Source organism: Erpetoichthys calabaricus, chromosome 10 (assembly GCF_900747795.2).
Source record: "Erpetoichthys calabaricus chromosome 10, fErpCal1.3, whole genome shotgun sequence".
In the NCBI taxonomy this organism is placed as follows: Eukaryota; Metazoa; Chordata; class Cladistia; order Polypteriformes; family Polypteridae; genus Erpetoichthys; species Erpetoichthys calabaricus.
The window spans coordinates 70,442,716-70,466,649 of NC_041403.2; the positions used below are offsets into that span (position 1 = coordinate 70,442,716).

The 23,934-nt window shown below is 35.5% G+C and overlaps 1 protein-coding gene across 2 annotated transcripts in view; it reads left to right on the forward strand.

Moving 5' to 3' along the window:
* The window catches only part of LOC114659136 (heparan sulfate 2-O-sulfotransferase 1), a 377,317-nt gene that overhangs the window by 344,829 nt on the left and 8,554 nt on the right, over positions 1 to 23,934 (forward strand). For both annotated transcript variants that reach the window (XM_028811399.2, XM_028811400.2), the window contains 4 exons: positions 3,177 to 3,262; positions 18,995 to 19,133; positions 21,286 to 21,383; positions 23,474 to 23,631. In XM_028811399.2, the coding sequence (XP_028667232.1) occupies positions 3,177 to 3,262; positions 18,995 to 19,133; positions 21,286 to 21,383; positions 23,474 to 23,631 (481 nt within the window). The remainder of the gene's footprint in view (positions 1 to 3,176; positions 3,263 to 18,994; positions 19,134 to 21,285; positions 21,384 to 23,473; positions 23,632 to 23,934) is intronic.

Consider the following 23,934-nt stretch of genomic DNA (forward strand, 5'->3'; position numbering starts at 1 on the left):
TGTATGCAACAAGAACTAAGACTGGACAGATGTGTCAGTCCAGATTACCAGATTTTTCTTAGAAATAGGTCAGAGAAAACAAAGCCTGTTGTTTTTTTCCTTCAGTTTGTTGATTTTCCAAATAAAATGTATCCCAAAACTGCATTGTTCACAGTTTATTACTGGAAGGAGATTTGTAGGATATGGAGAGGATACTGCTGCAGGTTCTTTTCGCACAATGTGTGCTACATAAAGAGGAGAGGCATCATACCGCCTGCAATTTTGATCGATTCCAATATAAAATGCTCTTATTTCAACACTAAGGAACACAACTGGATGAAAAATAAGAGGGTTTTCCGTAATAAGCAGGGCATTCTACAGTCAATTTAATTTGTAAATGAATCTGTTCTGGCATACATTTCCATTTACTCATTGGTTTTCTTGGGTTTCTGCATAATTTTTGATTCTTTTTTTTATTCTTTTAACAAAATAAATTATACTTTGGGAGAAGTAAAGCTCCAGCCCATGCATTGATGGTCCAGTTTATTCTAATCCATTAACTAAAGTAGAGTGATCAAACTTAGAGCCACAAATAGGGAGTTATTTTGTACAATGACATTTGTAGAAAGTCCCAAGCAGATGGCCTCCCTTCCAGTTATCAGCACATACTGGAGCTCTCCCAGCATTTTTCAGTGCCCAGTTTTGCTCTAGGTAGCTGCTATTATTTCTTGTGTTTCTCACTTTTGCTTTCCCCTTTCTCTGTTGCATTGTTTAACACTACCACTAGTGTCGGACTCAGAGACATTCTCCTATTGAGCTTCCATTTCCAGTCTTTAACAACACTGCATATTTGAAAATACAAAGACCTTGGAAGGAACTATCAAATTCAGATAAATAAAAAATAGCTAGAAAAGGTGAGCCAGAAAATAAGATTTTACGGTGGCATTTGAAAACAGAAGAGCATATTCTGCTTCTTCTTCTCACTAACCAATTCCTTATATGTTCACATATTTCTCAGTCTTGAAATTGTTTCCTACAAGGTGTGTATCACCTTGTTTCAACCTCAAACTGAATCTTTGCACAGAGCTATGGTTAATGTGCTAAACAGGCCAAACTATGAAGCTGATTTTCTTTGAGAGTTCTGTTTGATTATTTTTATGTCATACTGATGTTCTCTTTAGTATACGATGTATTAATTACAATGTAATTACATTCAAGAGCAATTGCCCTGTACTGTCAAGATGTATTATATACAATTTTTTAAAAGTGCAATTACATCATGTAATTTGTTACAGGTTTAATTAGTTCCAACATAATTAAGGATCTGCACTGAATCCTAGCCTTATGACACATGGAGCATCAAGGAATAAAAAAAGAAAAAAGTATAAACAGACATCAAAGGAACAGAAAAAATTACTTTCCATCAAATCCATTGCTAATTGATGGTTAATTTAATGACTATATTTTATTTCGGCATAAGCAGTCAGAGGGACTGGAGTCTAATTATTGTTTTTAAGCCTCTAGTACTAGCTATTGTGTCTCATGAGCAATCATTCCAGTATGCATTATTTATTCATTAATTTAATGTGCATTTATTTATCCATCCATCCATCCATCCATCCATCCATCCATCCATCTGTATAGTGGCCCCTACTATAGTGTCACAGAGACCTGAAACTTATCCCAGATGATATTGGGAAAGACAGGAATTAACCTTTGCCAGGATATAATATATAAATATGGCAGAGCAGACACCTTTGCTAAAATTATTATAATTTATCTGAGAATTTGGTATGAATCCAGAAATGCTTCTATTCTGCCTAAATGGAGATTAACAAATAAGAATATGCATGTCAGTATAAAATGCAGCTTTTCTCATAATGGAAAAGGCAAAAAACATTCAGGTAAAATAATAAGCCAAATAATAAGCCTTTGCTTTAATGCATTACTGTATATGTAGAGTGTGTACCACTGCAAAATCAAAACAAATGCGGCACTTAAAATAATAGCATTTGTTATGTGTTTCCCAAATAGTGCTTTATTATTCATTAGTGTTGCCTAGATTAAATGTGAATTTTATTATTAATGTTGTAATGGGTAGCCCTTTAATCAAAGAGACTGTGGGCATTGAAGATTGACACCGGGCAGGGATTAGTGCCCAGCGAAAGAGAAGGGTGCATCAGACAGAAGTGATAACACTTGCCATTATGCCAGTGCAGAAGGAAGGGCACCAGCAGGGGGTAGTATACCTTGCAAATTTGCCAGGTTCCCAGGAAAGGCTCCTTATATGGTGTTAGTAATTTATAAGGAAAAAATATGCAGATTGAGTTAAACCTAATGATAGCACTTATTTGAGTAAACAGTGTGAAACTATATATTGTAGAAACTGGGTCTATGCAAAAAAAGAAAGCAAAAAGACAAATAGGTTTGTCAGTTTCATGTTTACAATGAAGATGCGAGTTCTGTCCCACCTCTGTGCAAGTCTCTTTGCCTGCATGTATTTAATTTGCAAAGATAATACAACTATGTTTTGTATCTTCAGGTTTCATTGTGAAAAGTGAAACTGTTGACTCTACAAAGAATGAATACTTGATTAATTGGCAGCGTTCTGACAATATTTACAGAACATGCTGTGAGTCTTTAATTTGATGTATTCTTTAAGATAACACTACTTGATTGTGTGTGTTTCTCTGTGAAAATGATTACACTGTATATAGTGATGTACTATATGCATATTTGCATTGTGACCATCAAGATCACTCAGTGGAGGATTAATCAAGAGAACCAAATAGTGCAAGAAGATCTATAGTGTAAGACGCTAGAAGGGCACCAAGCTCACGTGGTTACAGTATAGCAAGTTCTAAGAGGCTATGTAGAAAGAATTGGACCTCACCAGTTATTATACAAACTGCAAGAAAGGCATCTAATATATATATTATTAGATTCAGTGCAAACGTTTATAAATTGGAATTTAGGTTATCTTAATATTTTTAATTAGCTAATTACATAAAATTGTTCCACTTGTGTGCTATTGTTTAATAGACTCTTCGGGGGAAATAGAAAGAAAAGGAAACTATCACAAAAAGATCTTCCTAGTGCTTTCATATGTAGCGGTAGTTCAGGTCACTTTACCGTTCCAGCCAGTAGAACCCATAAATCCATTTGTGCCTTGCTAAATATCCTGTTTATCATTACAGGTGCGGTTTGTAAAGAATGTGACCTCCTGGAGGGAGATGAAGCCTGGTTTCTACCACGGGCATGTAGCCTTTCTAGACTTCACAAAGTAAGTCAAGTTGTTATCTAGTTCTACTAAAAAAAAAAGCCTCTGTGTTTGCTCGCCATCTCATACTAAAATTTTGTACAAGCCACACTTGGGTCATAATGCAGAATAATGGGATTTAAATTAAAACAATCTGAGCTTTTATATGTTTTATTTTGTCTTTTCTAAACCGAGGAGCCAAAGAGAGATAATTCCAGTGTTGTTGTTTTCTTATACTTTTACACATTAGATTAGGTGGCCACTTGGTTACTTTTTTGGTGGAAAGAGTGCAGACGTTTGTCCTCCTTATAAAGCTTTTTAATGTGCTCAGTGTCATCTGAAACCAGCTGCTAGTGCAGAGGTACTGTAGCTGAAATCTAAAAATGTTAAATCTGAGCAGTGTTTAAAAAGAAAAAAATGTCTTCCATAGCCCATGTGAAACTCTGGTTTGTGCAACTGAAGGGCAGTTGCAGCTTAATATATCAATTTTTATTTTAAACTTTCATATGGAAAAGTAAGGTGCCACGATATTATCAAAAATTATGTGTTAGCTGTGAGGCATTTACTGTATTTAAACATCCACTAAAGATATCATGTGCAGATTTGTATTGGTTTAAAAGCCAATTAAAAAGTTTTTTTTCATACCACAGTCACAACCAGGCCTCAGTCTACACCTCAGAATAAATTTATTGTGAATCTATAAAGAGTAAAAATTGTTTACATTTTTAAAATATAAAAAAAGATGTTTCTGTAGAAAAGTAGAAACCAAGTAGCTGGTGGTCAAGAATTCCTGATGGAAAAATCTCAGCTTGCCTAGCAAAATAAGGTTTAGGTCCACACTTGCTGAGAACAAACTGTCCTTGTAAGTCTTATGATTATTGTATTGCTTTATTTGTACCCATTTATTAACTTCTGAATCACAAACACCTGCTTCTGTCTTTTCAGTACTTGGAGTTGCATTTGAGTATTTGCATGATAGTATCCAGCGATGTAGTTCTCTCTTCCTCCAAGTACTAATGTTTCCTTGAGTGAACTGCCTTTCTCATAATGTGACCAAATTGTTTAGGTACACTTTGACCATACGTGATTCCCATTTAAAACTGATCGATTAGTCCATCTTGCAGTCCATGCTGTGTTCAATAAAATTCTTCAGCAACACCATTGTAAAGGATTGATTTTCTTTTGTAGTGATGCCATAATACTCCAGCTTTGACAATCATGTGGTGCTGCTGGGAAATCCATTGCTTTGACAACACAAGTCCAAATACTTAATGTATCATCCATTTATTCTGTTGACTTGAAAGAAAGCAGTCAAAACATTTTTAGATACTATTACTTTGTATCATTATGTCTGAACATTTCTGAGCAGTATGATGTTTGCTGTGTGAAATTATTACTTTAAAACTTAATGTGATAATCATGGCTGTGAAAGTGTGTGTGTGGATGGCAATTTACTGCTTAAAGAAAAAAATATTTGTAATAATTTTTGTCATGTTAAAAGTCAGGTGATCAAGCCTTCACTTTTTTTTTAGTTATAAGGGGTCAAAATTGTGCATTTTATTTCATCTGTTTCATTAGTGTAGGTGAATTTTATTATTATGAATACATTTTAATTCCAGACATGGTCAAATTTGTTGGTACCCCTCCATGAAAACAGAGGAATCCACAAATATCTCTGAAATAACTTGAAACTGATCAAGGTAATTGGCACCCACCATCATTGTTTATTTCTTATTTAACAAAAATTAGACTTTCCCTTAGAGTTTTGAATCAACAGAATATTTCAAATAACAAAAATGAAGATGAGATAGACAAAAATAATGTGTCCCTTAATGTAATATTTTGTTGCACAACCTTCACAGGCAGTCACTGCAAACAAGCGATTCCTGGAGCTCTCAATGAGACTTCTGCACCTGTCAACAGGTAGTCTGACTGACTCATCCTAAGCAAACTCCTCCAGTTGTGGCAGGTTTGAAGGGGGCCTTCTCAAGATGACATGTTTCAGTTCTTTCCATAGATATTTGATAGGATTCAAATTAGGAGGTCACTTCAGAATAGTCCAGTGTTTGGTTCTTGGCCATTCTTGAGTGATTTTAGCTGTGTGTTTTGGGTCATTATCCTGTTGAATCTTTGATGACCTGCTACTAAGACAAACCTTTCTGACACTGGGCAGTACTTTATGCTCCAGAATGTGTTGATAGTCTTGAGATTCCATTGTTCCCTGCACAGAGTCGAGGCACTCCATGCCAGATGCAGCAAAGGAGCCCTAAACCATAACTCCTCCTTGTCTCACACTCGGTATGGTGTTCTTTTCTTTGAAAGCTTCATTTTTTTGTCTGTGGACATAGAGCTGATGTGACTTGTCAAAAAATGTTCTGATCTCCTCAGAAAACCTTCTCCTTTGCCATGTCTAGTCCATGTTCAGTGTGGGACACTCTGATACCAAACAGCAGAGTAATTATTTTTTGAATTTATATAGGCTGAATGAATGACTGCACTATTGGAAGGCTACTATGAAAAACCACTCAAATCCAATTATTTATGATTTTTTTAGGGGTATCAACATGTGTGTCCAGGCCATTTTAGAATATCTTTGTAGAACATGCAGTATTTCTTTTCACACTTGCTTTACTTTTCTCTATGACATATCAAAGGCATACAGGTACACTTGGGACAGTAGTTTATCATTTAATCATCTTTCAGGAGGCATACAGCACTTTTTCAGTGAGCTGTAAGGGTACCAACAAATTTGTCCATGTCTGTAATTAAGTTTAATAAAGCACATTTTTTTCTGTCATCTGTAAAATGCAGCTTCATCAAAATGGTGGAAGTGCTAACCTTAAAATTCCACAGAGAAATTAAATGAAGTGGGCAAAGTACACCACTACCACAAGGTTTCAGATACTGCACATCGTATTTTATATTTTCATAGACCTGCTGTACTTTCTTTTGAAGCCATCTGTATAAATCCCTAAGGTCATTGTTTGCAATGTTTGTGATATGTGTTGGCACATAGACCAGTGGAGATGGGGGAACTCTCAAATGTGAAGCATTTTTTTTACCCTGTATGTAAAGCGACCTTGAGTTTATGAAAGGCGCTCTATATAAATGCAACTTATTATTTTTTATTATTATGTCATTGCACTTAAAGGATAATGGGTGCATTAAATGGTGTGTGATTGTTTCCGTTGTGGAGTGGTACTAACTGAAAGTTTTTTAATAATGTTTTGTCTGGTGAAAGAAAGCATCATCACTTCAGTGAATCAATGTCATGGAGCAACAAAATCTCCATTTCTGCTGCAGGTTTTGCTCACATGAGATGTAGTGATCTGTAATCGAACTCTGAACCTTTTTTTTTTTTTTTCTCTATGAATCTGGAACTTTACTCAGAATTTCATCCAAAACAACACTGTGAGAAAAGGTTTTATGCTTTTAGATAATCATATTATGAATCTTATCTAAGGTTATATATGTTTTCTTTTATATCTTATCTCCGTGTGTAACTCACATTTAATCTTAGAGTGACTGCTTGATCTCTAGCTTGACCCCAGATGCAAGTATCTGTTCCCGAAGCAATTGGATACCGTTTACTGTAGATAAATTCCTTTGCAAGATAGCGTTTTGTGCATTCTTTTATTGTCTAAGGTTCTGGGGTAAGTTGTCTATCATCTGGGGTAGTTGTAAAGTCTTCTGTGCGTACATAATGAGGCCTGGAAACCCCACATGGTATTTTTGGCTTAAGGTACGAATCACTCAAGAGATGGAGAGATCCATCTACCTGGACTAGCCACTTGTAAGAAATGTTACCTTTCTCTCCATTTCTATTTTTCTCTAACCTGCCTTTAGTGAGATGTTTCCTTTGGTGTTTTTCTTCAGTTTTCATACCCTTACTGAAAGCATTGATTAAGCTTTTTGATTTCAGAACATGGGTTTATTTAGGGCTTTATATTCTTTATCATTCCTTTCATGTGTATTATTTTCTGTTATTATTTGTTTTTGTTCTGTTATCCTATTTTAATAAATATTGCTTTGCTTTAAATTTCTATACTTTATTTGCAAATCCTAGGTGACTAAGACAAGTACAAGGCACCTGGTATTGGGTAGTTTTTCACTTCTTTCCTGCAGCATTAATGGCTGTGGTGGGATGCCACCGATGGTGAGCAGCATGGTAACACACTGTTAGTAAGTGACAGTAACCAAGATGTACCAGTGACCAGTGCCTAAGGGGGCACCTGTGGACCCTCATTTTATTATAATAATAATAATAATAATAATTTGCATTTATAGAACACCTTTCACAAACCCAAAGTCGCTTTACATACAGAGTAAAAAAAAAAAAAAAATCTCATGGCTAGTGCTGGGCGGTATACCGGTTCATACCGAAAACCATTTTTAATTTTTTTTATGATATGGATTTTTCTTATACTGCAACACTGGTTTAAATTGCCTAAATGATGTTCGGAACGTGGCGCAGCGGGAAACTGTTCAAGTGGGGACCTTTTTCACTGCTACACCGCTAAACACAGATATGTTGCACTAGGGCTCTTTTTCACTGCTACACCACCAAATAGTGGGTGGTAGCATAGGTATGCTGTGTGGTGAAAATGGACAGAGAGCATTCTGAAACTGAACTAAAAGTAAAGTAGAACATGATGAACAGAAGAACTTTTGCCGAAAAAAAGGAGTCACGTCCGTCGCCTGGAGATTCTTTAGTTTTAAAAGGTCAGATGTGTAAATACTGTTTCTATACTACTGGATAATACTGCAAGCCAAGTTGTACTTGTTTTTGTACTTGCTAGTGTATGTTTTGCTTGTATTCATCCTGCGATGTATAACGAAGATATTTTTAAAGTTCTGAACACTCCGTCGGCTAAGTTAATAACTAGTTTTAATTTCACAAAGACGTTTATCGTGTGGTGATTGGTAATGTGGAGAAAGAAAAAGGAAAGATAGGAACTGGGGTTTTGGTAGAGAGCAGGAATATCATGAAGTGAATGGATTCTGTGCGGTGATTGCTGCAGGCGCCTGCTGTTAGTGCGGAGGAAGTCAGTTTAAGAAGCGTAGTGATTAACGACTGGGTCGGGGAACACTTAACACAAAGTATTTAATGTGCTGCATTAACTTGTGACGGGGTTTGAGAAAATCTAGTAAATTAAACATTGATGAAGTTTAGTTTACAACATTCTACTTTAATTATAAAATAAACTATGAGAATAAAGTGGAAATGTCGACTTTAATCTTGACATAGTCAACATGTTGAATTTATTCTCGACATATAGTTTGTTTTTTTCTTCCGTGTCCATATTTTTTTTTCTTCACAGTGGCCCTAATGCTGTTCCATAGGGCTATACCACAAACTGCATTATAAATGCAAGTTGCAGTTTTTATTATTTATGTATATAGCTTAGCTTGAAGCAAGGTCCATATTAATGCAGTTTGCCTAAATGATGGTACAGTTGGTAAGATGTCATCACCAAGTTGCACTTGTTTTATTTTATTTTAATTTGGTGAATACTGTGTAATGCACCTGGGCTTGAAGCCTTGAAGTAATAGTGCAACTATCAGTAATACTATTATGTATTTTATTGTTATTATTTATTAGTTTAAATATTATGCAGTTTAATGATGGTAAAATTGTTTAAAAAGTCACTTTAACGTGTCAGTGGACAAAGATTGTTAACATTAACAGAAAGTGTAGTTGGTTTACAAAAAATATTTACTATTTATTCCTTTTCTAAGATGTGTTCAGTGCAATCCAACTTTTGACAAACACCTCTGGATATTTTACTAAGTCTAAATGCCTCTTTGGATGGTTGAAAATATGTTGTCAAAATCATAGTTTAAGCTTTTGCAAAATTTGTTCAATTAAAGGTTCTATATTTTGACTGCATCTGTCATGCAATGTGATTCCTTCTCTTTAGTGGCACCCCCTTGAAAACTATCACTTTATGGGGCCATGCAAACCTGGATTAATACTTGTGTGCACATTAAGATGTCTTTTTGTACAATGTACAATTCTCATAACAGTCTAATAGGTTATTCTTAGCCAGTCTACTGCAGTAATTGCAGTGGAAAATGTGGTTAACATCCACTCATGCATGGGGAAAAAACTACCATCTAATACCGTGAAACCGGTAGAAATTTAGAAAAATACCGTGATATAGAATTTTGGTCATACCGCCCACCTCTACTCATGGCAATCCTAGTGAATCTCCTATGTTGGTTGCTGAGGGGAGATAGACTGTGCAGGCATCACTTATAATCAATGCTTAAATGCAAGTGTGATTGGATTCTGTGTGTGTGTGTGTGTGTGTATATGTGTGTGTACACGTGTTAAGATTAAGGGGTGTGAGAGAAAGAAAGTCCATAATGAACTTGGTGATTCACCAACTCACCTCATGATAATAGACTCAGAATTAGCAGAAGAGTTGCACAGAGTAGCAATTGATGTGTATACAGGCAAAAGCTGCTTACTTTCAAAGATGTAAATAAGCCATGTGCATGGGAAGAGCATATGTATTTATTACTATGTACACAGTGTGTCACTGCAGCCAATATTTTATATTATGTAACTCCTTTTCTGGCGCACAGAGTTGCAAAATATGATTATCTGAATGATCAATGCAGTGTTTGCTTATTATTTTACATTTGTTGGTGTTTAAAATTAAGTATATCTAGAAATGTGCTAATTTAAAATACTTTTTCCAAGGTTTTTACTTTATATTTAAATAATACCTTTTTACATTTCTTCTGTAATTCCCACTTTAACATTTGTTATTTATTAACACAGAGATGAAATAATTTACTTTACAAAAGATTAAAACTGTATCCCCAAGGAAAATATACATTATTCACGCACCCCCCATTCCTTCTAAATACATTACTTTTTTGGACTAGTATATATTAGCTAGCTTTCTACTCCTTCATCAGACTCTAGTATCTTTATTGAGATTGTACATATCTGGAGATAAATGACTCATTTCTGAGTTTTTAGCTTTAGTTTTGCACTGCCAAAGAGTTTTAAACAAGAATTTAAACTTCAATTCAAGTGCAAAGTGTGATAAAGGATCCTAGAAACCCACAATAATCAAGGTATTCCAACTTATGCACTTTAACATTTCAAATGAGTTCATTAATAAGGTGAAGATAGTATATATTTACTACAGGAACATCTTCACTTATCATTAAACCCCTAATGTTTGAAATACCTACATATGTGCAGGTAGCACTAATGAAGCAGCAGGAACAAGTTTGACAGCTCTCTTTATTTCAGCATGCAAACAGTAATACATAGCAAAAAAGTGGAAATAAATTATGATATAATATTGTGTTTGATATTACAAAATACTATTTACTCATGCACTGCTGTAAATTTTCATTTGCCAGCAGCCATACCACATGCACTTCACAACAGGTAATCTACCTGAAGCTAAGCACGTTTGGGCCTGGCAAGTACTTGGATGGGAGACAATCTAGGAAAAGCTTGGGTTGCTGCTGGAAGAGAAGTTGGTGAAGCCATCTGGGAGTGATTTTCCCTGTGGTCTGTGTGTGGATTCCAATGCCCCAGTGCAGTGATGGAGACACTGTGCTGTAAAAATGGTGTCTGCCTTGAAATGAAACATAAAACTGAGATCCTGACTGTGGTCATAATAAGATCCCTTTCAATCTTTCAAAAAGCATAGGATGTTTGCGGATGTCCAGGCTAAATTGTCATTCTAGCCCCCTAATCATCCCCTGTCTCTAACTGGCTGTGTCTCATGCTCCTACACCACCTAATAGCTAATGTGTGGTGAGCATACTGGCACAGAATGCTTTCTGTCACATCATCCAGGTAGAATGCTGCACATTGGTGTTGACTGAAGTGGCGCCCCACTCTCTATGTAAAGTGCTTTGATTCAGAGAAGCACTGCATAAATGAAAAGAATTATTATTTTATTATTATTCCTTGGATCTTCTAGGACTAAACTTGCAATCTGCTGTCTGTCAGCTCTGTTTTTCCAAAGCTCCCAGTTATATGAAGTTTTAAACAGGCTAGTGACTTAATTCGATATACAGTCAGGTCCATAAATATTTGGACAGTGACACAATTTTCATAATTTTGGCTCTGTACACCATTACAATGCATTTGAAATAAAGTAATTATTATGTAATTGAAGTGTACACTTTCAGCTTTAATTTAAGGGGTTTACTAAAAATATTGTATAAACCATTTAGGAATGACTGCCATTTTTCTGCACAGCACCCCACCCCCACCCCCCACTCCATACCCATTTCCAAGGGCTCAAAAGTATATGGACATTTGACTGACAAGCTGCTTCATAGCCAGGTGGCAACAGTTCCCACTTTATTTAATTAAATATTATACAGGTAAAACGTCTGGTGTTGATTCCAAGTGTGGAATTTCCATTTGGAAGCTGTCACTGTGAACTCTCAATATGAGGTCCAAAGAGCTGTCCATGAAAGTAATAACATTCCATCATTAGGCTTAAAAGGCAAAACAAATCCATTAGAGAGACAGCAGAAACACGAGGAGCTGTCAAATCAACCAAATGGTTTATTTTTAAAAAGAAAGAACACACTGGTGAACTGAGCAACCACAGAAGGTCTGGAAAACCACAGAAGAAAACTGTGCTTGAATATTGCAGAATTCTGTCCTTGGTGAAGAAGAATACCTTCATAAAAGTTAGGCAAACTAAGAACAAAGATAGACCTGTCATTGCCAAAGTCTACAATCAAGAGATGACTTTATGAAAATAAAGACAATTAAAGTTGCTTTGCAACTAGTAAACCTTAAGCATAGGAAGGACAGATTAGAGTTTGCCAGAAAACATTTTTAAAAGCCTGTTCAGTTCTATAACAGTTCTCTTTGGACAAAGGAAACTAAGATCACTATATACCAGAATGGTGGAAAGAGAAGAGTATGGAGAAAAGAAGAAATGACTTATGATCCAATGATTACCACATCATCTGTGAAACATGGTGGAGGCAGTTTTATGGCATAATCATGCATGGCTGTGAATGGAAGTCGGTCACTAGTGTTTGTTGATGATATGACTGCTGGCAGAAGTAGCAGGATGAATTCTGAAGTGTACAAGGGGGCTCTTCCCCCTGCTCGCTTCGCTCGCCTACCCCCGGCATTGGGTATCCTGAAATACATTGTTTGTATATCCGTCAGTCGAGCTCGTTCGTTTTGAACCCGTGCCTGCTTTGCTTCCGCAGTTTCAGACACGCGTTTACTTCACTCCGCAGTGGTGCCACTCACAATATGGCGGTGACGCCTGTGCTTTCACTCCGCAGTAGTGCCACTCACAATATGGCGGTGAAGCCTGCGCCTTCCGTACTTTATGGATCCGTGGGGCCTCCGTAGCCTCTTCCGTTTGAATCTGGGCTGCAGCGCAGAGTCCTCTCATTTGCGTGGCTGTGTCGGTAGTCGTTAGGTATGGGCGTGTTGTTGCTTCATTACTCATTCACGTCAGTTGAGCTCTTTCGTTTTTGGGCCGTGACTCCTTCGTGCGCAGTGGATAAGACTTCGCGTGCGGTTTATGAGACGAGCGCTGTACGCGCCTGCGCAGTACGTCTCATGGTCCCATCGCCGTGTCCCTGCGTCCATGCCATCCGGTTTACCATTCTCGGTTAGTAATATGGATAGGGCTAAACTATCTGCTCAGATTCGGCCAAATGCTGCAAAACCGACGCTTTACAGTATAGATTAATAATGAGCCAAAGCAAACCAAGTGCTTTTCAAGACAAAAAAAGTGGAATATTGTTCAATTGCCAAGTCAATCAGCGACCAAAACCCAATTGGAGATGCATTTCACTTGCTGAAGACAAAACTGATGGGGAAAAATCGAACAAACAAGTAGCAACTAAATATAGCTGCAGTAAAGGACTGGCAAAGTATCACAAGGGTGGAAACCCAGCACTTAGAGATGGCAATGGGTTCCAGACTTCAAGCAGTCATTGTCTGTAATGGATTTTCAACCAAATACACTATTCAAAGGTATCACCTTAAGAAATATTTTGGTAAAGTTGATAGACAAGTAAAACTCACATAATCATTTCAGAGACTACTGAAAACCTCCTAAGAAGAAAGGTGATGATGGTGATACTGTGCGACCCTGAACTGAGTTTGAGGATTTATGCCGTACATGAACAATGTAACCACTTTAATTGCTCATATTAATATTCCTTGTGCAGTTTTTACCAGTCTCAATCTTAAGAATCAAAATTAACCCTTATTGTCAATGTATACATTAAAAAAACAAACAAAATGGTTGGACCAACAGTATGTATTAATTGTGTTAGGCTTGGCAGTTCATATTTACAAACCTTTACAAATGGGAGCTTGTCTGTTGTTTCACTTTGATTGCTTTTGTTTATTAATATGTTTTTTAACCTTTTTATTTGTGTATTTTTTAACACATTTAAAAACAAATCATAAATCATGGTGACAAACCTTAGATCTAATGTTCCTAGTTTTTCCCACTTGACAGCAATAATGAAGTCTTTTCCTTAAAAATACAGTTCTTTTTCTTGTAATACTAAGATATCACTTTATATGCATTAATAGTAATGGAAACATTTTAGTGCAAAGCTGTTTAGATAGGTGCTAGTATTTTTAATGGAGTAACAAAGATTATATAGGACATTAAAGTTCAGGAGTATTGCATATCACAATTATAATATAGTTTGTTGAGGAAAAGCTTATTTTCCACAAAAGCTCAACATTTAAATGATATTTAGCTGTGCCTTTGCAGTGATCTACTTGAACAATAATTTGCATGTAAGGCAATTTTAGTACATCGGTGCTTTTTCTTTTCTCTCAAGTTTGCCTCCATTCTTCTTGCTCCCTCCCTGTAAATATCAAATTTGTGGCTCACTTTGGCTTCCCGTCACTCAAAAACTGTATGAGGTGGTTTCAGTAAATATAAGGACTTGTAATAAGAAATTCCCACATTAGGCTCACAAGATCAATACATTGTGTGAAATGTCTGAACAACCATGTGTCATGTTGTTTCATTCATATCATTCTAAGTATTTTTGATAGCATATCTTAATGTTCCATCTATGAGTATCCCTTGAATTATGTGATGAAATTAGGTAAGGTATGCACACAAACACATATACAGGAGAAAAGATCATAAAAGAAGGTGATTTCTTTTTTATTTGTGATACATGTATTATGTATTGATTTTCTGTATTGTAATTCTCACAGGTTATTTACAGTATATGTCTTTGTGCAAAATTTAAGGTTCCTTCAATAATGGCAAGTCTTCCAAGTCCTGAGACAGCAATGCAACCCCACACCATCACACTACAAACACCATGTTTTATTTCACATGTGATGTTCTTACAGTCAGATTAGCTTTGCACCAGACCTAGTAAGGCCTGTGTTTTCCAAAGACTTCTACTTTTGACACTTGACTCCAATGAATATTTTTCCAGGCCTATGGATAATCCAAGTGTTTCTTTATAAATATAAGAATATTGCTAATGTTATTCTTGGATAGCAGAGGTTTGTGCCTTGCTACTTTCCCATGAATCCCATTTTTACTCCTTCTCTTTCTTACCGTGGAGTCTTGAATACTGACCTTAGCTAAAGCTAGAGGGACCTGCAATTCTGCCATCCATTTCTGACTTGCTGATCGAGTTATTGCTGTGCCTTTGGGGAATGTTGGCAGGCCAGCCTTTTCTAGTAAGTTTCACTGCTGCTCCAAATATTCTCCATTTGGAGGTAATGGCTCCCACTGTGGTGTGGTTGAGCCCCAAAGTCTTAGAAATGACTAAGAAATAACCTTTTCCTGATTGGTAAGTTTCAATGACTTTTTTCCTTATCTCTTATTGAATTCCCTTTGTTCATGGCAGAGTGTTTTCTAGCAATATTTATGGTGTCTACTTCACTCTTACGCTAAGGGTCAGTATGTGGTGAGGTTTTTGACACAGTGGAACTGGCTATAATAGTATCTGATGTGTCTTCCGCCCTCTAAAGTGAATTATCAATTAAATTTGTCAGCTGTTTAAGTGTGTGTAACTAAAGAGCATTTTGCATTTTTATATGGCCAGTACAGGTGCTGGATAAATATGTTCATTAGCAATTTAAAAGTGGTGGTATATGTTTACTCTGGATTTAATTTGTCAGATCATGAAGTCAGTCATTGTGACAAATATACAAAAATAACTGGATGTCAGGAAAGAAACAAATAACCTTTTCACAACACAGTAGTGACAGGCTATGTAAAATATACACCTTTAGTCAGTTGCTGCAGCTGGCCATATTAATCTCTTTAGGGGCATTCTTTTGGTCAAGTACTGTTTATACACTATTTTAAAGCCTTTTTGAGGACAACAAATACAACAAAAATTATTTTCCTTGTCTTCATGTGTGTCTCTCAGTACAGCTCCTTTCCAATGTTTTTCGGGTAGCCTTCATATATAGATACTATTTTTCTGTAAATGCATGTCATTATTCTTTTCTCTTTTCTTTCCTCTAACAGTTATGAGGTCAGCCGCTGAGTTCCTTACATCAATGCACTGTCTGCCATTTTGCACCCCATGCATCGTCTGCACTGTGCTTGTACATATATAGGCTGTCTTTCATATATGGATCTTTCAGGTTCTGCTGTGTTACATCTGCTTCCTGAAAACTATAGTTTTCCTAATCTTTTAGTCCATCTTCTACTATATATTTGAAATAATTTGTGAGGGTTCAAGCATTGAAAAAGGAGTGCGGTTTTAAGTCCTTTAGCATCACAGAACTTGTAACAGAACATAAAGAAAAGTGTGCACATTCTGTTTTATAGTGCAGTGGAATTAATGTATTAATTATCAATTAGAATAAATCGGTCAATACATTTAATGAAGCTGGTAAATACAGTATCTAACTGTTATGATGATTTTAATTCAGTGTTTTAGAGCACATTTTTATCTTTGAAATTCTTAGCAAATACTGAAGAGTTCTTTTATTCAAAATCAGCAAAAAGTCCATAATTGTATTGTCAGCTTTGCACAGAATAATTCAATTTATTTCTGAAATGAATTATATCTGAATTATGTTACTGAGGCAAACACTTCAACCTTATAATTTAAGAAAAAAGCCTCTTGGGTTTACAAAAGTATAAGCAGTGTGCGTCATGGAAGTCTCACTTTACCTAGCAACATGAAGTCTTTCTTCTTCATGTTTTATTCATTTCCAGCCTTTAACTAGCAATTACTTAAATACATTTTTGCTGCATTTTTCATGAAACTCAGAATCCACATTAATATTCTGATTCTTCAATTTTGTCTGTGTTCTTGCTGCTGTTGTAAACACTCTTGTACATTTGCAAAATATTCTCCACACTGGGAGGTAAATAGATTTGGTGTACACATTTGATGTACAGTTTAAGGTGGTCAGAATCGTTTAGTTGACTAATGTTAGATTAACTGGTGACTCTGTGTTGACCTGGTATAATTGGAAGTGCCCAGTATCCTGTGCCCAAAGATACTTGAATAATCCCCTTAAATAGAAAAAGGTGTTTGAGGAAAGGAAAGGTGGTTGAGCCCTTTTAAGGTCTCTATTCAGCCTGGTAAGACCATTACAAGTAGTGTGTGGCTGCACTAAAATGAACTGGCAACCCTTCTAAGTTTAATTCATGCTTTGCCTTCCTTGTTGCTCCCAGGATAAGCTCAACCTGCCTGAAATAATGCAATGGGAAATGCCGGTTCACAAAACAGTTGAAAGGAGGTCTGGAGTGCATATTTCAAAAACTGGTGGCCTTTACCCTAACATTATACCTTGTACATGTTGAACCTATTACATTTGTAATCATTTGCTATACAAATTTTACCAACCATTTCTTGGGTGTATGTTAGTAATCTGCTAGCCAGTACAGTTAATTTAGCACCCATTTGCTATACAGAGTTCTTCTAGACTGTAATGTGTGGTATTCAATAACAACATTACATTGCTAAATCCTAGATAGATGTCTCCTACAAACCCTTCTGTAGTAAAATTGTGCTTATATATTATGTTGAAAGCACGTTGAAAATAAGGGAAGGATTAGAGGAGCCGTAACCATCAGCATGCTTCTGCACTTCAAAAGTTCACTAGGATGGCAGTTCAGTTTAGTTCTCTGTGTGTGTGTGTGTGTGTGTGGCTCCATCTAGTGGTCATAAAGAAGTGTGAGCTCTGGCAAATAGGCTTGCAGCATTTTTAATTTTTTTTTACTTTCGATTGGGAACAAAAATCTCAGTAAAAGGTCCTGTTTCAGTGATCAAACATACAGAGTTTTAATTTTTTTTTTCTGTGAAAAACTAGGTGGGATTAGCAATGGCCTATTTTGGATTTTTCTTTTTTTACAGGCTGTGATGAATTATTCTATGTAAACATGGAAAATATACTAAAGTGTGTCTTTAAATGTAATGATACGAATTGAAACGTCTCACAGACTCTTTTTTATGTTAGCACCTTTTCATAGAGACTCTAACATTAGTTTAATCTTCTCTGACTGTTTTATATGCTTTGTATATTTTGACACATACCTGAGAAAATCATGTAGGGTTTTAAATTAAATATTTCCGTTCTTTAAGTCAGGGTCTGTTTTTTGTTATGTACAGTATAGTATGTACTAGATTAGATCCAAGCAAATACACAAAATTGAATACCTTAAAAATGACATAAATACAATATTATAAATAAAGAAAAAAAACATGATGTGGATTCTTTAAACATTTTTGTTTCATCATAATGTAAGACAGACAATACATACTCTAACTTGAGCTCTGGATTAACATGATATTTTGGATGGGGGACTTTTTAAGGAAGGCAAACAAATGTTATTGAAATTAGTGTGAATAATGGTAACTATCACAAGTGTTCATGTTCTGACACTTCAAGTCTGATGCTTTTGCAGTTGATTGAAATTTAATATTGAAGCTATGAACTTTAGGTTGATACATGATAGAACCATTTGAGTGGTCATTTTCATGATGCTAAAATTGCATAACATAAGTATGGAATGATATTTTGGTCCACATATTAAAGGTTAGTACTAAAGACAAATCCTGAACCATTACATTTTGCTCATTATCAAACTGTTCTGTGTAGTGCCAATAGTCCTGGCAGTAATTTGCCAAAGAAACATACGGTATAAGTGCCTTTGATTATGGGATCCCATGATAACACAATTATGCTAACTTTTCTGTTCAGAGTTCTTGTACCCCTTATATTTCATTAACACTGCTTGCAGTCTGGTTCTTGTACCCTTTTTATTCTGGGCTTCCCTCAATTCTCTCATTTTTTACTTGTCTGAATTTCAGTGTAAACTCATTTGGTTGCCTTTTTATTTACTTTTTAGGCAAAACATCCCTTTCAGTTGAATAGTATGGCTAAGGCAGTGGACTGTAAACCACAATGTTGCTGGTTTATTTCCAACCACTTAATCCGTGTGAGCATGACTGAATCACGTCACTGGCCAAAGCTGCTCTATAGGAAATATAAATTATTCTGTGATTTGTAAGCTACTTTGGATGAAAGCATTACCTGAAAACATAAATAGAATTGAATTCTTAATAAATACTGGCATACACTTGAATTATTGTGCCTACATTACACTGAATAGATTTGTAAACTTTGAGCTTTCTTTGTTATGATATTTTATACATTCTGTCTTTGATATACGTGCCATTTTATTTGTTGTCCTATGTTATTTAAAAAAAAACAAAAAAAAAACATTTTTGGTCTTTGATCTGTTTTGTCTGATTTTATTTTTGGTTTAGGTTTGGTGTAAAGAGGAAGCCAATCTATATTAATGTAATCCGAGATCCCATTGAAAGGCTGGTCTCCTACTATTACTTTTTAAGATTTGGTGATGACTATAGACCAGGACTTCGAAGGAGGAAACAAGGAGATAAAAAGGTAAAGCATGCCTTACTCTTTGTTTTCTTTACTTTATTTTCCATTACAGAGCAGCTGTATATTTTTTTTCTGAATGTTTGTGTATTTGTATACGTATATCTACTCTACATATATAAAATCCTAAGCCTAAAAGTGCAACGATTTTATGTGAAGTTTTTATGTCACTTTTTTGTCACACTTTAAATCGGCTTATTTTAAAACCTACATATATATGTTTGGTATCATTCTTTTCAGAATTTATCAAACTTTAATGTGATGTTGTTAGATTCTGAGATTCTCATTCCGTTTTTAAATTATAAACTACAATATCAAGAAAGTCGTGGTTTTTAATATCAAGAAAGTCATGGTTTTTATTTTTGATCGAGTAAACTTTCTTTCATGGGAACAAACTATTAAAAAAAATTATCTATTCATAAAACCAATGTTTGTATTTAGGTGATTTAGTTAGCAGATGGTCGAGTTACACTGTAACTGGGGGCTGGACGCCAAAGGTGCCGGGGGGGCTTCCCTCCCTAGTATGAATATATGTATATATCACCATTATATTCATACTCCATGGGATAATACCAATTACAGATTTCACCTGTTTTGTTTTTCTTTTAATTTCGTAGTTGTTACACATACAGTAAATGTTACGACATAAGACAAATTATATTGAGTATTCAAATCTTCTTCCCCTGGCATTCACTGTTGACACCATTGAATAAGGGATGTGAAGGTGTGTGCTATGTTTGTTGCACACATCTCTTCAATTGCTTACTTTAGCTCTCGCAGGTCTTGCATATTGTATACAATAACATATGCTTTCGTTCAGGCAACTCCACAAGAAAAAGTCAGTGCCGTGTGCAAAATCACTTCTCCTCATATCTGCTAGTCTTTAAAGTCTACAGACATTCACAAAACTTAGAGTTAATACAGTATTTTTTTCATTAATTCCTCACAACTGTTAGTCTCGGATTACATGGATTTGTTAATGGACGGATGGAAAGTTTGATGATATTTGCTCATTTCAGAAAGTGACTGATGTGGTGTTCAGAGTGACAGTTTGTGCATCTTCACTTACTGTATGTTTTGCATCTGTCATGCAAAGTTTGGAAAACTCTTTCATATTATTCCACTGCTGTGACACTACCTTTTTTCTGTTTACTAATTTCTCATTGTAGTGTATTGTGTAGTTTCCTCAGCAAAAACAGAGTGGAAATGAAACCTAGGCCATTAGATCCATAAAGCATCAGTGGTGACCTTTGCTCCTCCATGCTGCACAAAATGTGAAATATTATTAATATAATTCACTATTAAAATGACTAAATATCACCATTTATTTATTTATTTATATTGAATAAAAAATCAAAAGTGTAAATTAAACCATAATATTCGATAATAAGTAATCTGTCAAGAAACAGAGTAATTACACAGGACACAGATAATCCTGAAATAAGGAAATTTGGTTTTGCTGTACAGCACATTATTTTTTTTTTGTCTTACATATTATGTAATTTATATGTCCTGTCTGCAGTTCTCAAAGGTGAAACATTGACATTTTTGCATTACTCAGCTATACAAGCAATGGTGAAGTCTGTTTTTTAAATAATGCTTTTTTTCTTTCTTTTTTTTAAATATATAAAGTCTAGCAAGCTATTCTAGTCAAATGCGGTAGACATACTGTTTATTCTTACTTTAGAGAAACTCAACCTGATTGGAGTTGTGTGTCAATACTTTAATAAAACTAGGTTTTGTCAGCATTGTGCATGTTTGACACTGATTCTGGAATCAGTACATACTTGGATTCATAGGACTGTGCTAATTTTGACTTGGGTACAATGCTTGTATTACCCACTTGATGGCAGCAAAAATGCCATAAATCTAGTTTTTAAAAATAAAAGCAATTTGGCTATTTGGAAGTAAGACATAGTACCATCTTTTTATTTTTATATGTAACTAATACTTTTGATCATTTGACAGCTCAGTTTTATGATGCTACTAGTTGTAATAAATTAATTTCCCCTTGGGATTAAGTTTGAATTTCCCCTTGGCATTAATAAAGATCATCTAATGTAATCTAATCTAAACTAAGAAATACTGTTCTCATAATAATAGTGTAGAATAAAGTTTTATTGTTTTCAAAAGACTGTTGTGCTCATTTTCTTTGCAGACCTTTGATGAGTGCATGTCTACTGGGGGACCTGACTGCGCTGCTGAGAAGCTCTGGCTTCAGATACCTTTCTTCTGTGGTCACAGTTCAGAGTGCTGGTAGGTAGGCCATTCAAGGAAACCTAACATCCGCTGGCAACAAATGAAGTCGGTACCACAAAATGGATTGATTGCTTTGATAGCAGTCATTTTTTTCTAATAGTTATGGTCTGTGTTTTCTGTATATGTAACCTCCTTGGTTCTCAGTTTCTCTCAGTTTAATGAGTGCTGAAAATGCACCTACTCTTTCATACACTGAACTTGGCTGGAAACATATACAGAAGGACAAGAAGTGTTGATTTCTTTGGCATCGCTGCCTCATGGAGTTGGATTTTTTTCTTGCTTGTTCTTGTGATCAACTATCCCTTTCACATTAGCTAATTTACTATTTTTATTTTCCTCATTACATTCAATGGTCTAGGTTTGTCAGCAAGGCTGGTTTATAACCTGCATTTGTAGTACTTCTGATACATCACTTTTTGGTTACTTCACTACCGCTTTATATTTGGATTTGTTTTTAATTCTCCGGTGTGTTTTTTTGGTAAAATAACACTTTTTTTCCCCTACTCACTGATAGTTGAATTGGAGTTATTCTGATCCACTTGTTCTGCCACAAACACAAACAGAGGATATATTCATGAATTTTACACAAAATAGGGGAGACTCAACTGAACAAGAGCCTAGTGTCCTGACAGTTTGAAAACAGTAATAAATAAATACAAATAAAAAAAAGTAAAAGGTGTTTAATTTCCTGTGCATTATCCCTTTGACACAGTAGATTGCCCTGTTGTTCAGCTGGTAATGTGGCGTATTTTGTCTTGCTGTTACTGAGGTTGTTTTAGGAAGTAGCCACACATACAGTATATATTTTCATGTTTTAAAAAAATTAAGTTCAAACATTTACATTGCTAGTCTGCCTTTGTATAAACTGCTATCTTGTATTATATTGGAGAACAAAAATGGCAGTGGAAAGAAGGGGAAGTGTAATTTGAATCAGCAATTTTGTACCAGAGGAAGGAGTGTAGATTAAGACTGGGTTGTCAACTTTTTACCTTTATTTTCTACAGTGATGCAGTATGTTTTACTATAGACCCTGCTTGTAGTGTCTAAACAAAAGTGAGGCTAGAATTGTGTTAAATCCACATGGCCTGATTTACCAACACATATGACATTGTCATTTGTGACAAACTAATCTGTTAATTTTCTGTTTGTACACACCCCAAATAGGTTTGTAGAACATGGCTGCTAAATGCCATGAAGGACACAAGACTTTGGGAGTCCATCATATGAGGTACATCCCTACACAAACAAACTTTGGGCTATGCATAAAAACAAGAAGCCTACATACAGTCTCAATCTAGAGCACTAGTAAAGCTAGATAGTTGTACATAGATAGCTACTCTGTGTGTTCTACAGCCACAATGCCGCTCATTTTTAAACAGATGTGGGCTCATGATATAATTCAAAAAGTGTGTTTGCACATTTCTTAATCTGTACATTATGTTAGTGGTCCTGATTTTGTCAGTCCCAGCAAAAGGTGTAAATATATTGCACCACTGACACAAAGTACTGGGTATGCTGTATAAAAAGTACTTTGTGTCTGTTTTTGTGATGCTCCTTGTTTAAGCATTGAAGTGTATGAGCAGGGATCTGACAGGAACTATTTTTCTTTGTTAGTCATTTTTATTCTAGTTGTTTAATTAATATTATTTGATCTGGTCACTGTAGTATTCTTTTAGATGTGCTTAAAAAGTCTTTAAGGTATTTGATCATTTTGTGATATGGCTGTTAACCGGTGCTTAAACCATTAGTTGCACTTTTTTCTTAAAAGCTCGACAGCCAGCCTAAAGGTGCCAACTCAGATCGTGGCATAGACCAAAAAGTCACATTGATTTATGAGTGTGTTTATGGAGTAGTAAAAATCCTGATCAGGCCATCACTATTTTTTTTTTGCTTTCTTTTGTTAAAACAAGTGTTTTCTGCTCCATTAGGATTGGCAATGAATCAATAATAATGTTTTAATTATTTATTTATGTGTTGTTATTTTGGTAGTGTGTTTGACAGAGGCTCCAGTGTCTGTATGGTTCATAGCCTTTGGGTATTTTATTTTTATGTGGACATAATTTTATGTTATTGCTTTGTCAATACAGGAATGTTGGAAGCAGATGGGCATTAGACCAAGCCAAATACAACCTGGTAAATGAATACTTACTTGTCGGCGTCACTGAGGAGCTGGAAGATTTCATCATGATGCTGGAGGCTGCTCTACCACGTTTCTTCAGAGGTGCCACTGAGCTTTACAGAACAGGTATATTTAAAACTCCCTGCTCCCTAATTCTGCCATTTAACAGTTAGATGTTGTAGGTTCATAGAGTCATTATCGCCACATGTACAGAGTATGATGAAATTATTATTTGAATGTACTAGTCAGTGTGTCGCAACTTTCTGCCACCATGATTAGAGAGTAGAATTACTATACCTTAAAACCTCTACCTGAAAATTCACAGAAGATATTTATCAATTTTATTTTAATTATAATATTACATTGGTGTTACATTACCTGAAAGTAATCCCCTCTGTTTCAAGTAAACCGATAACAACTTTCTTTCTC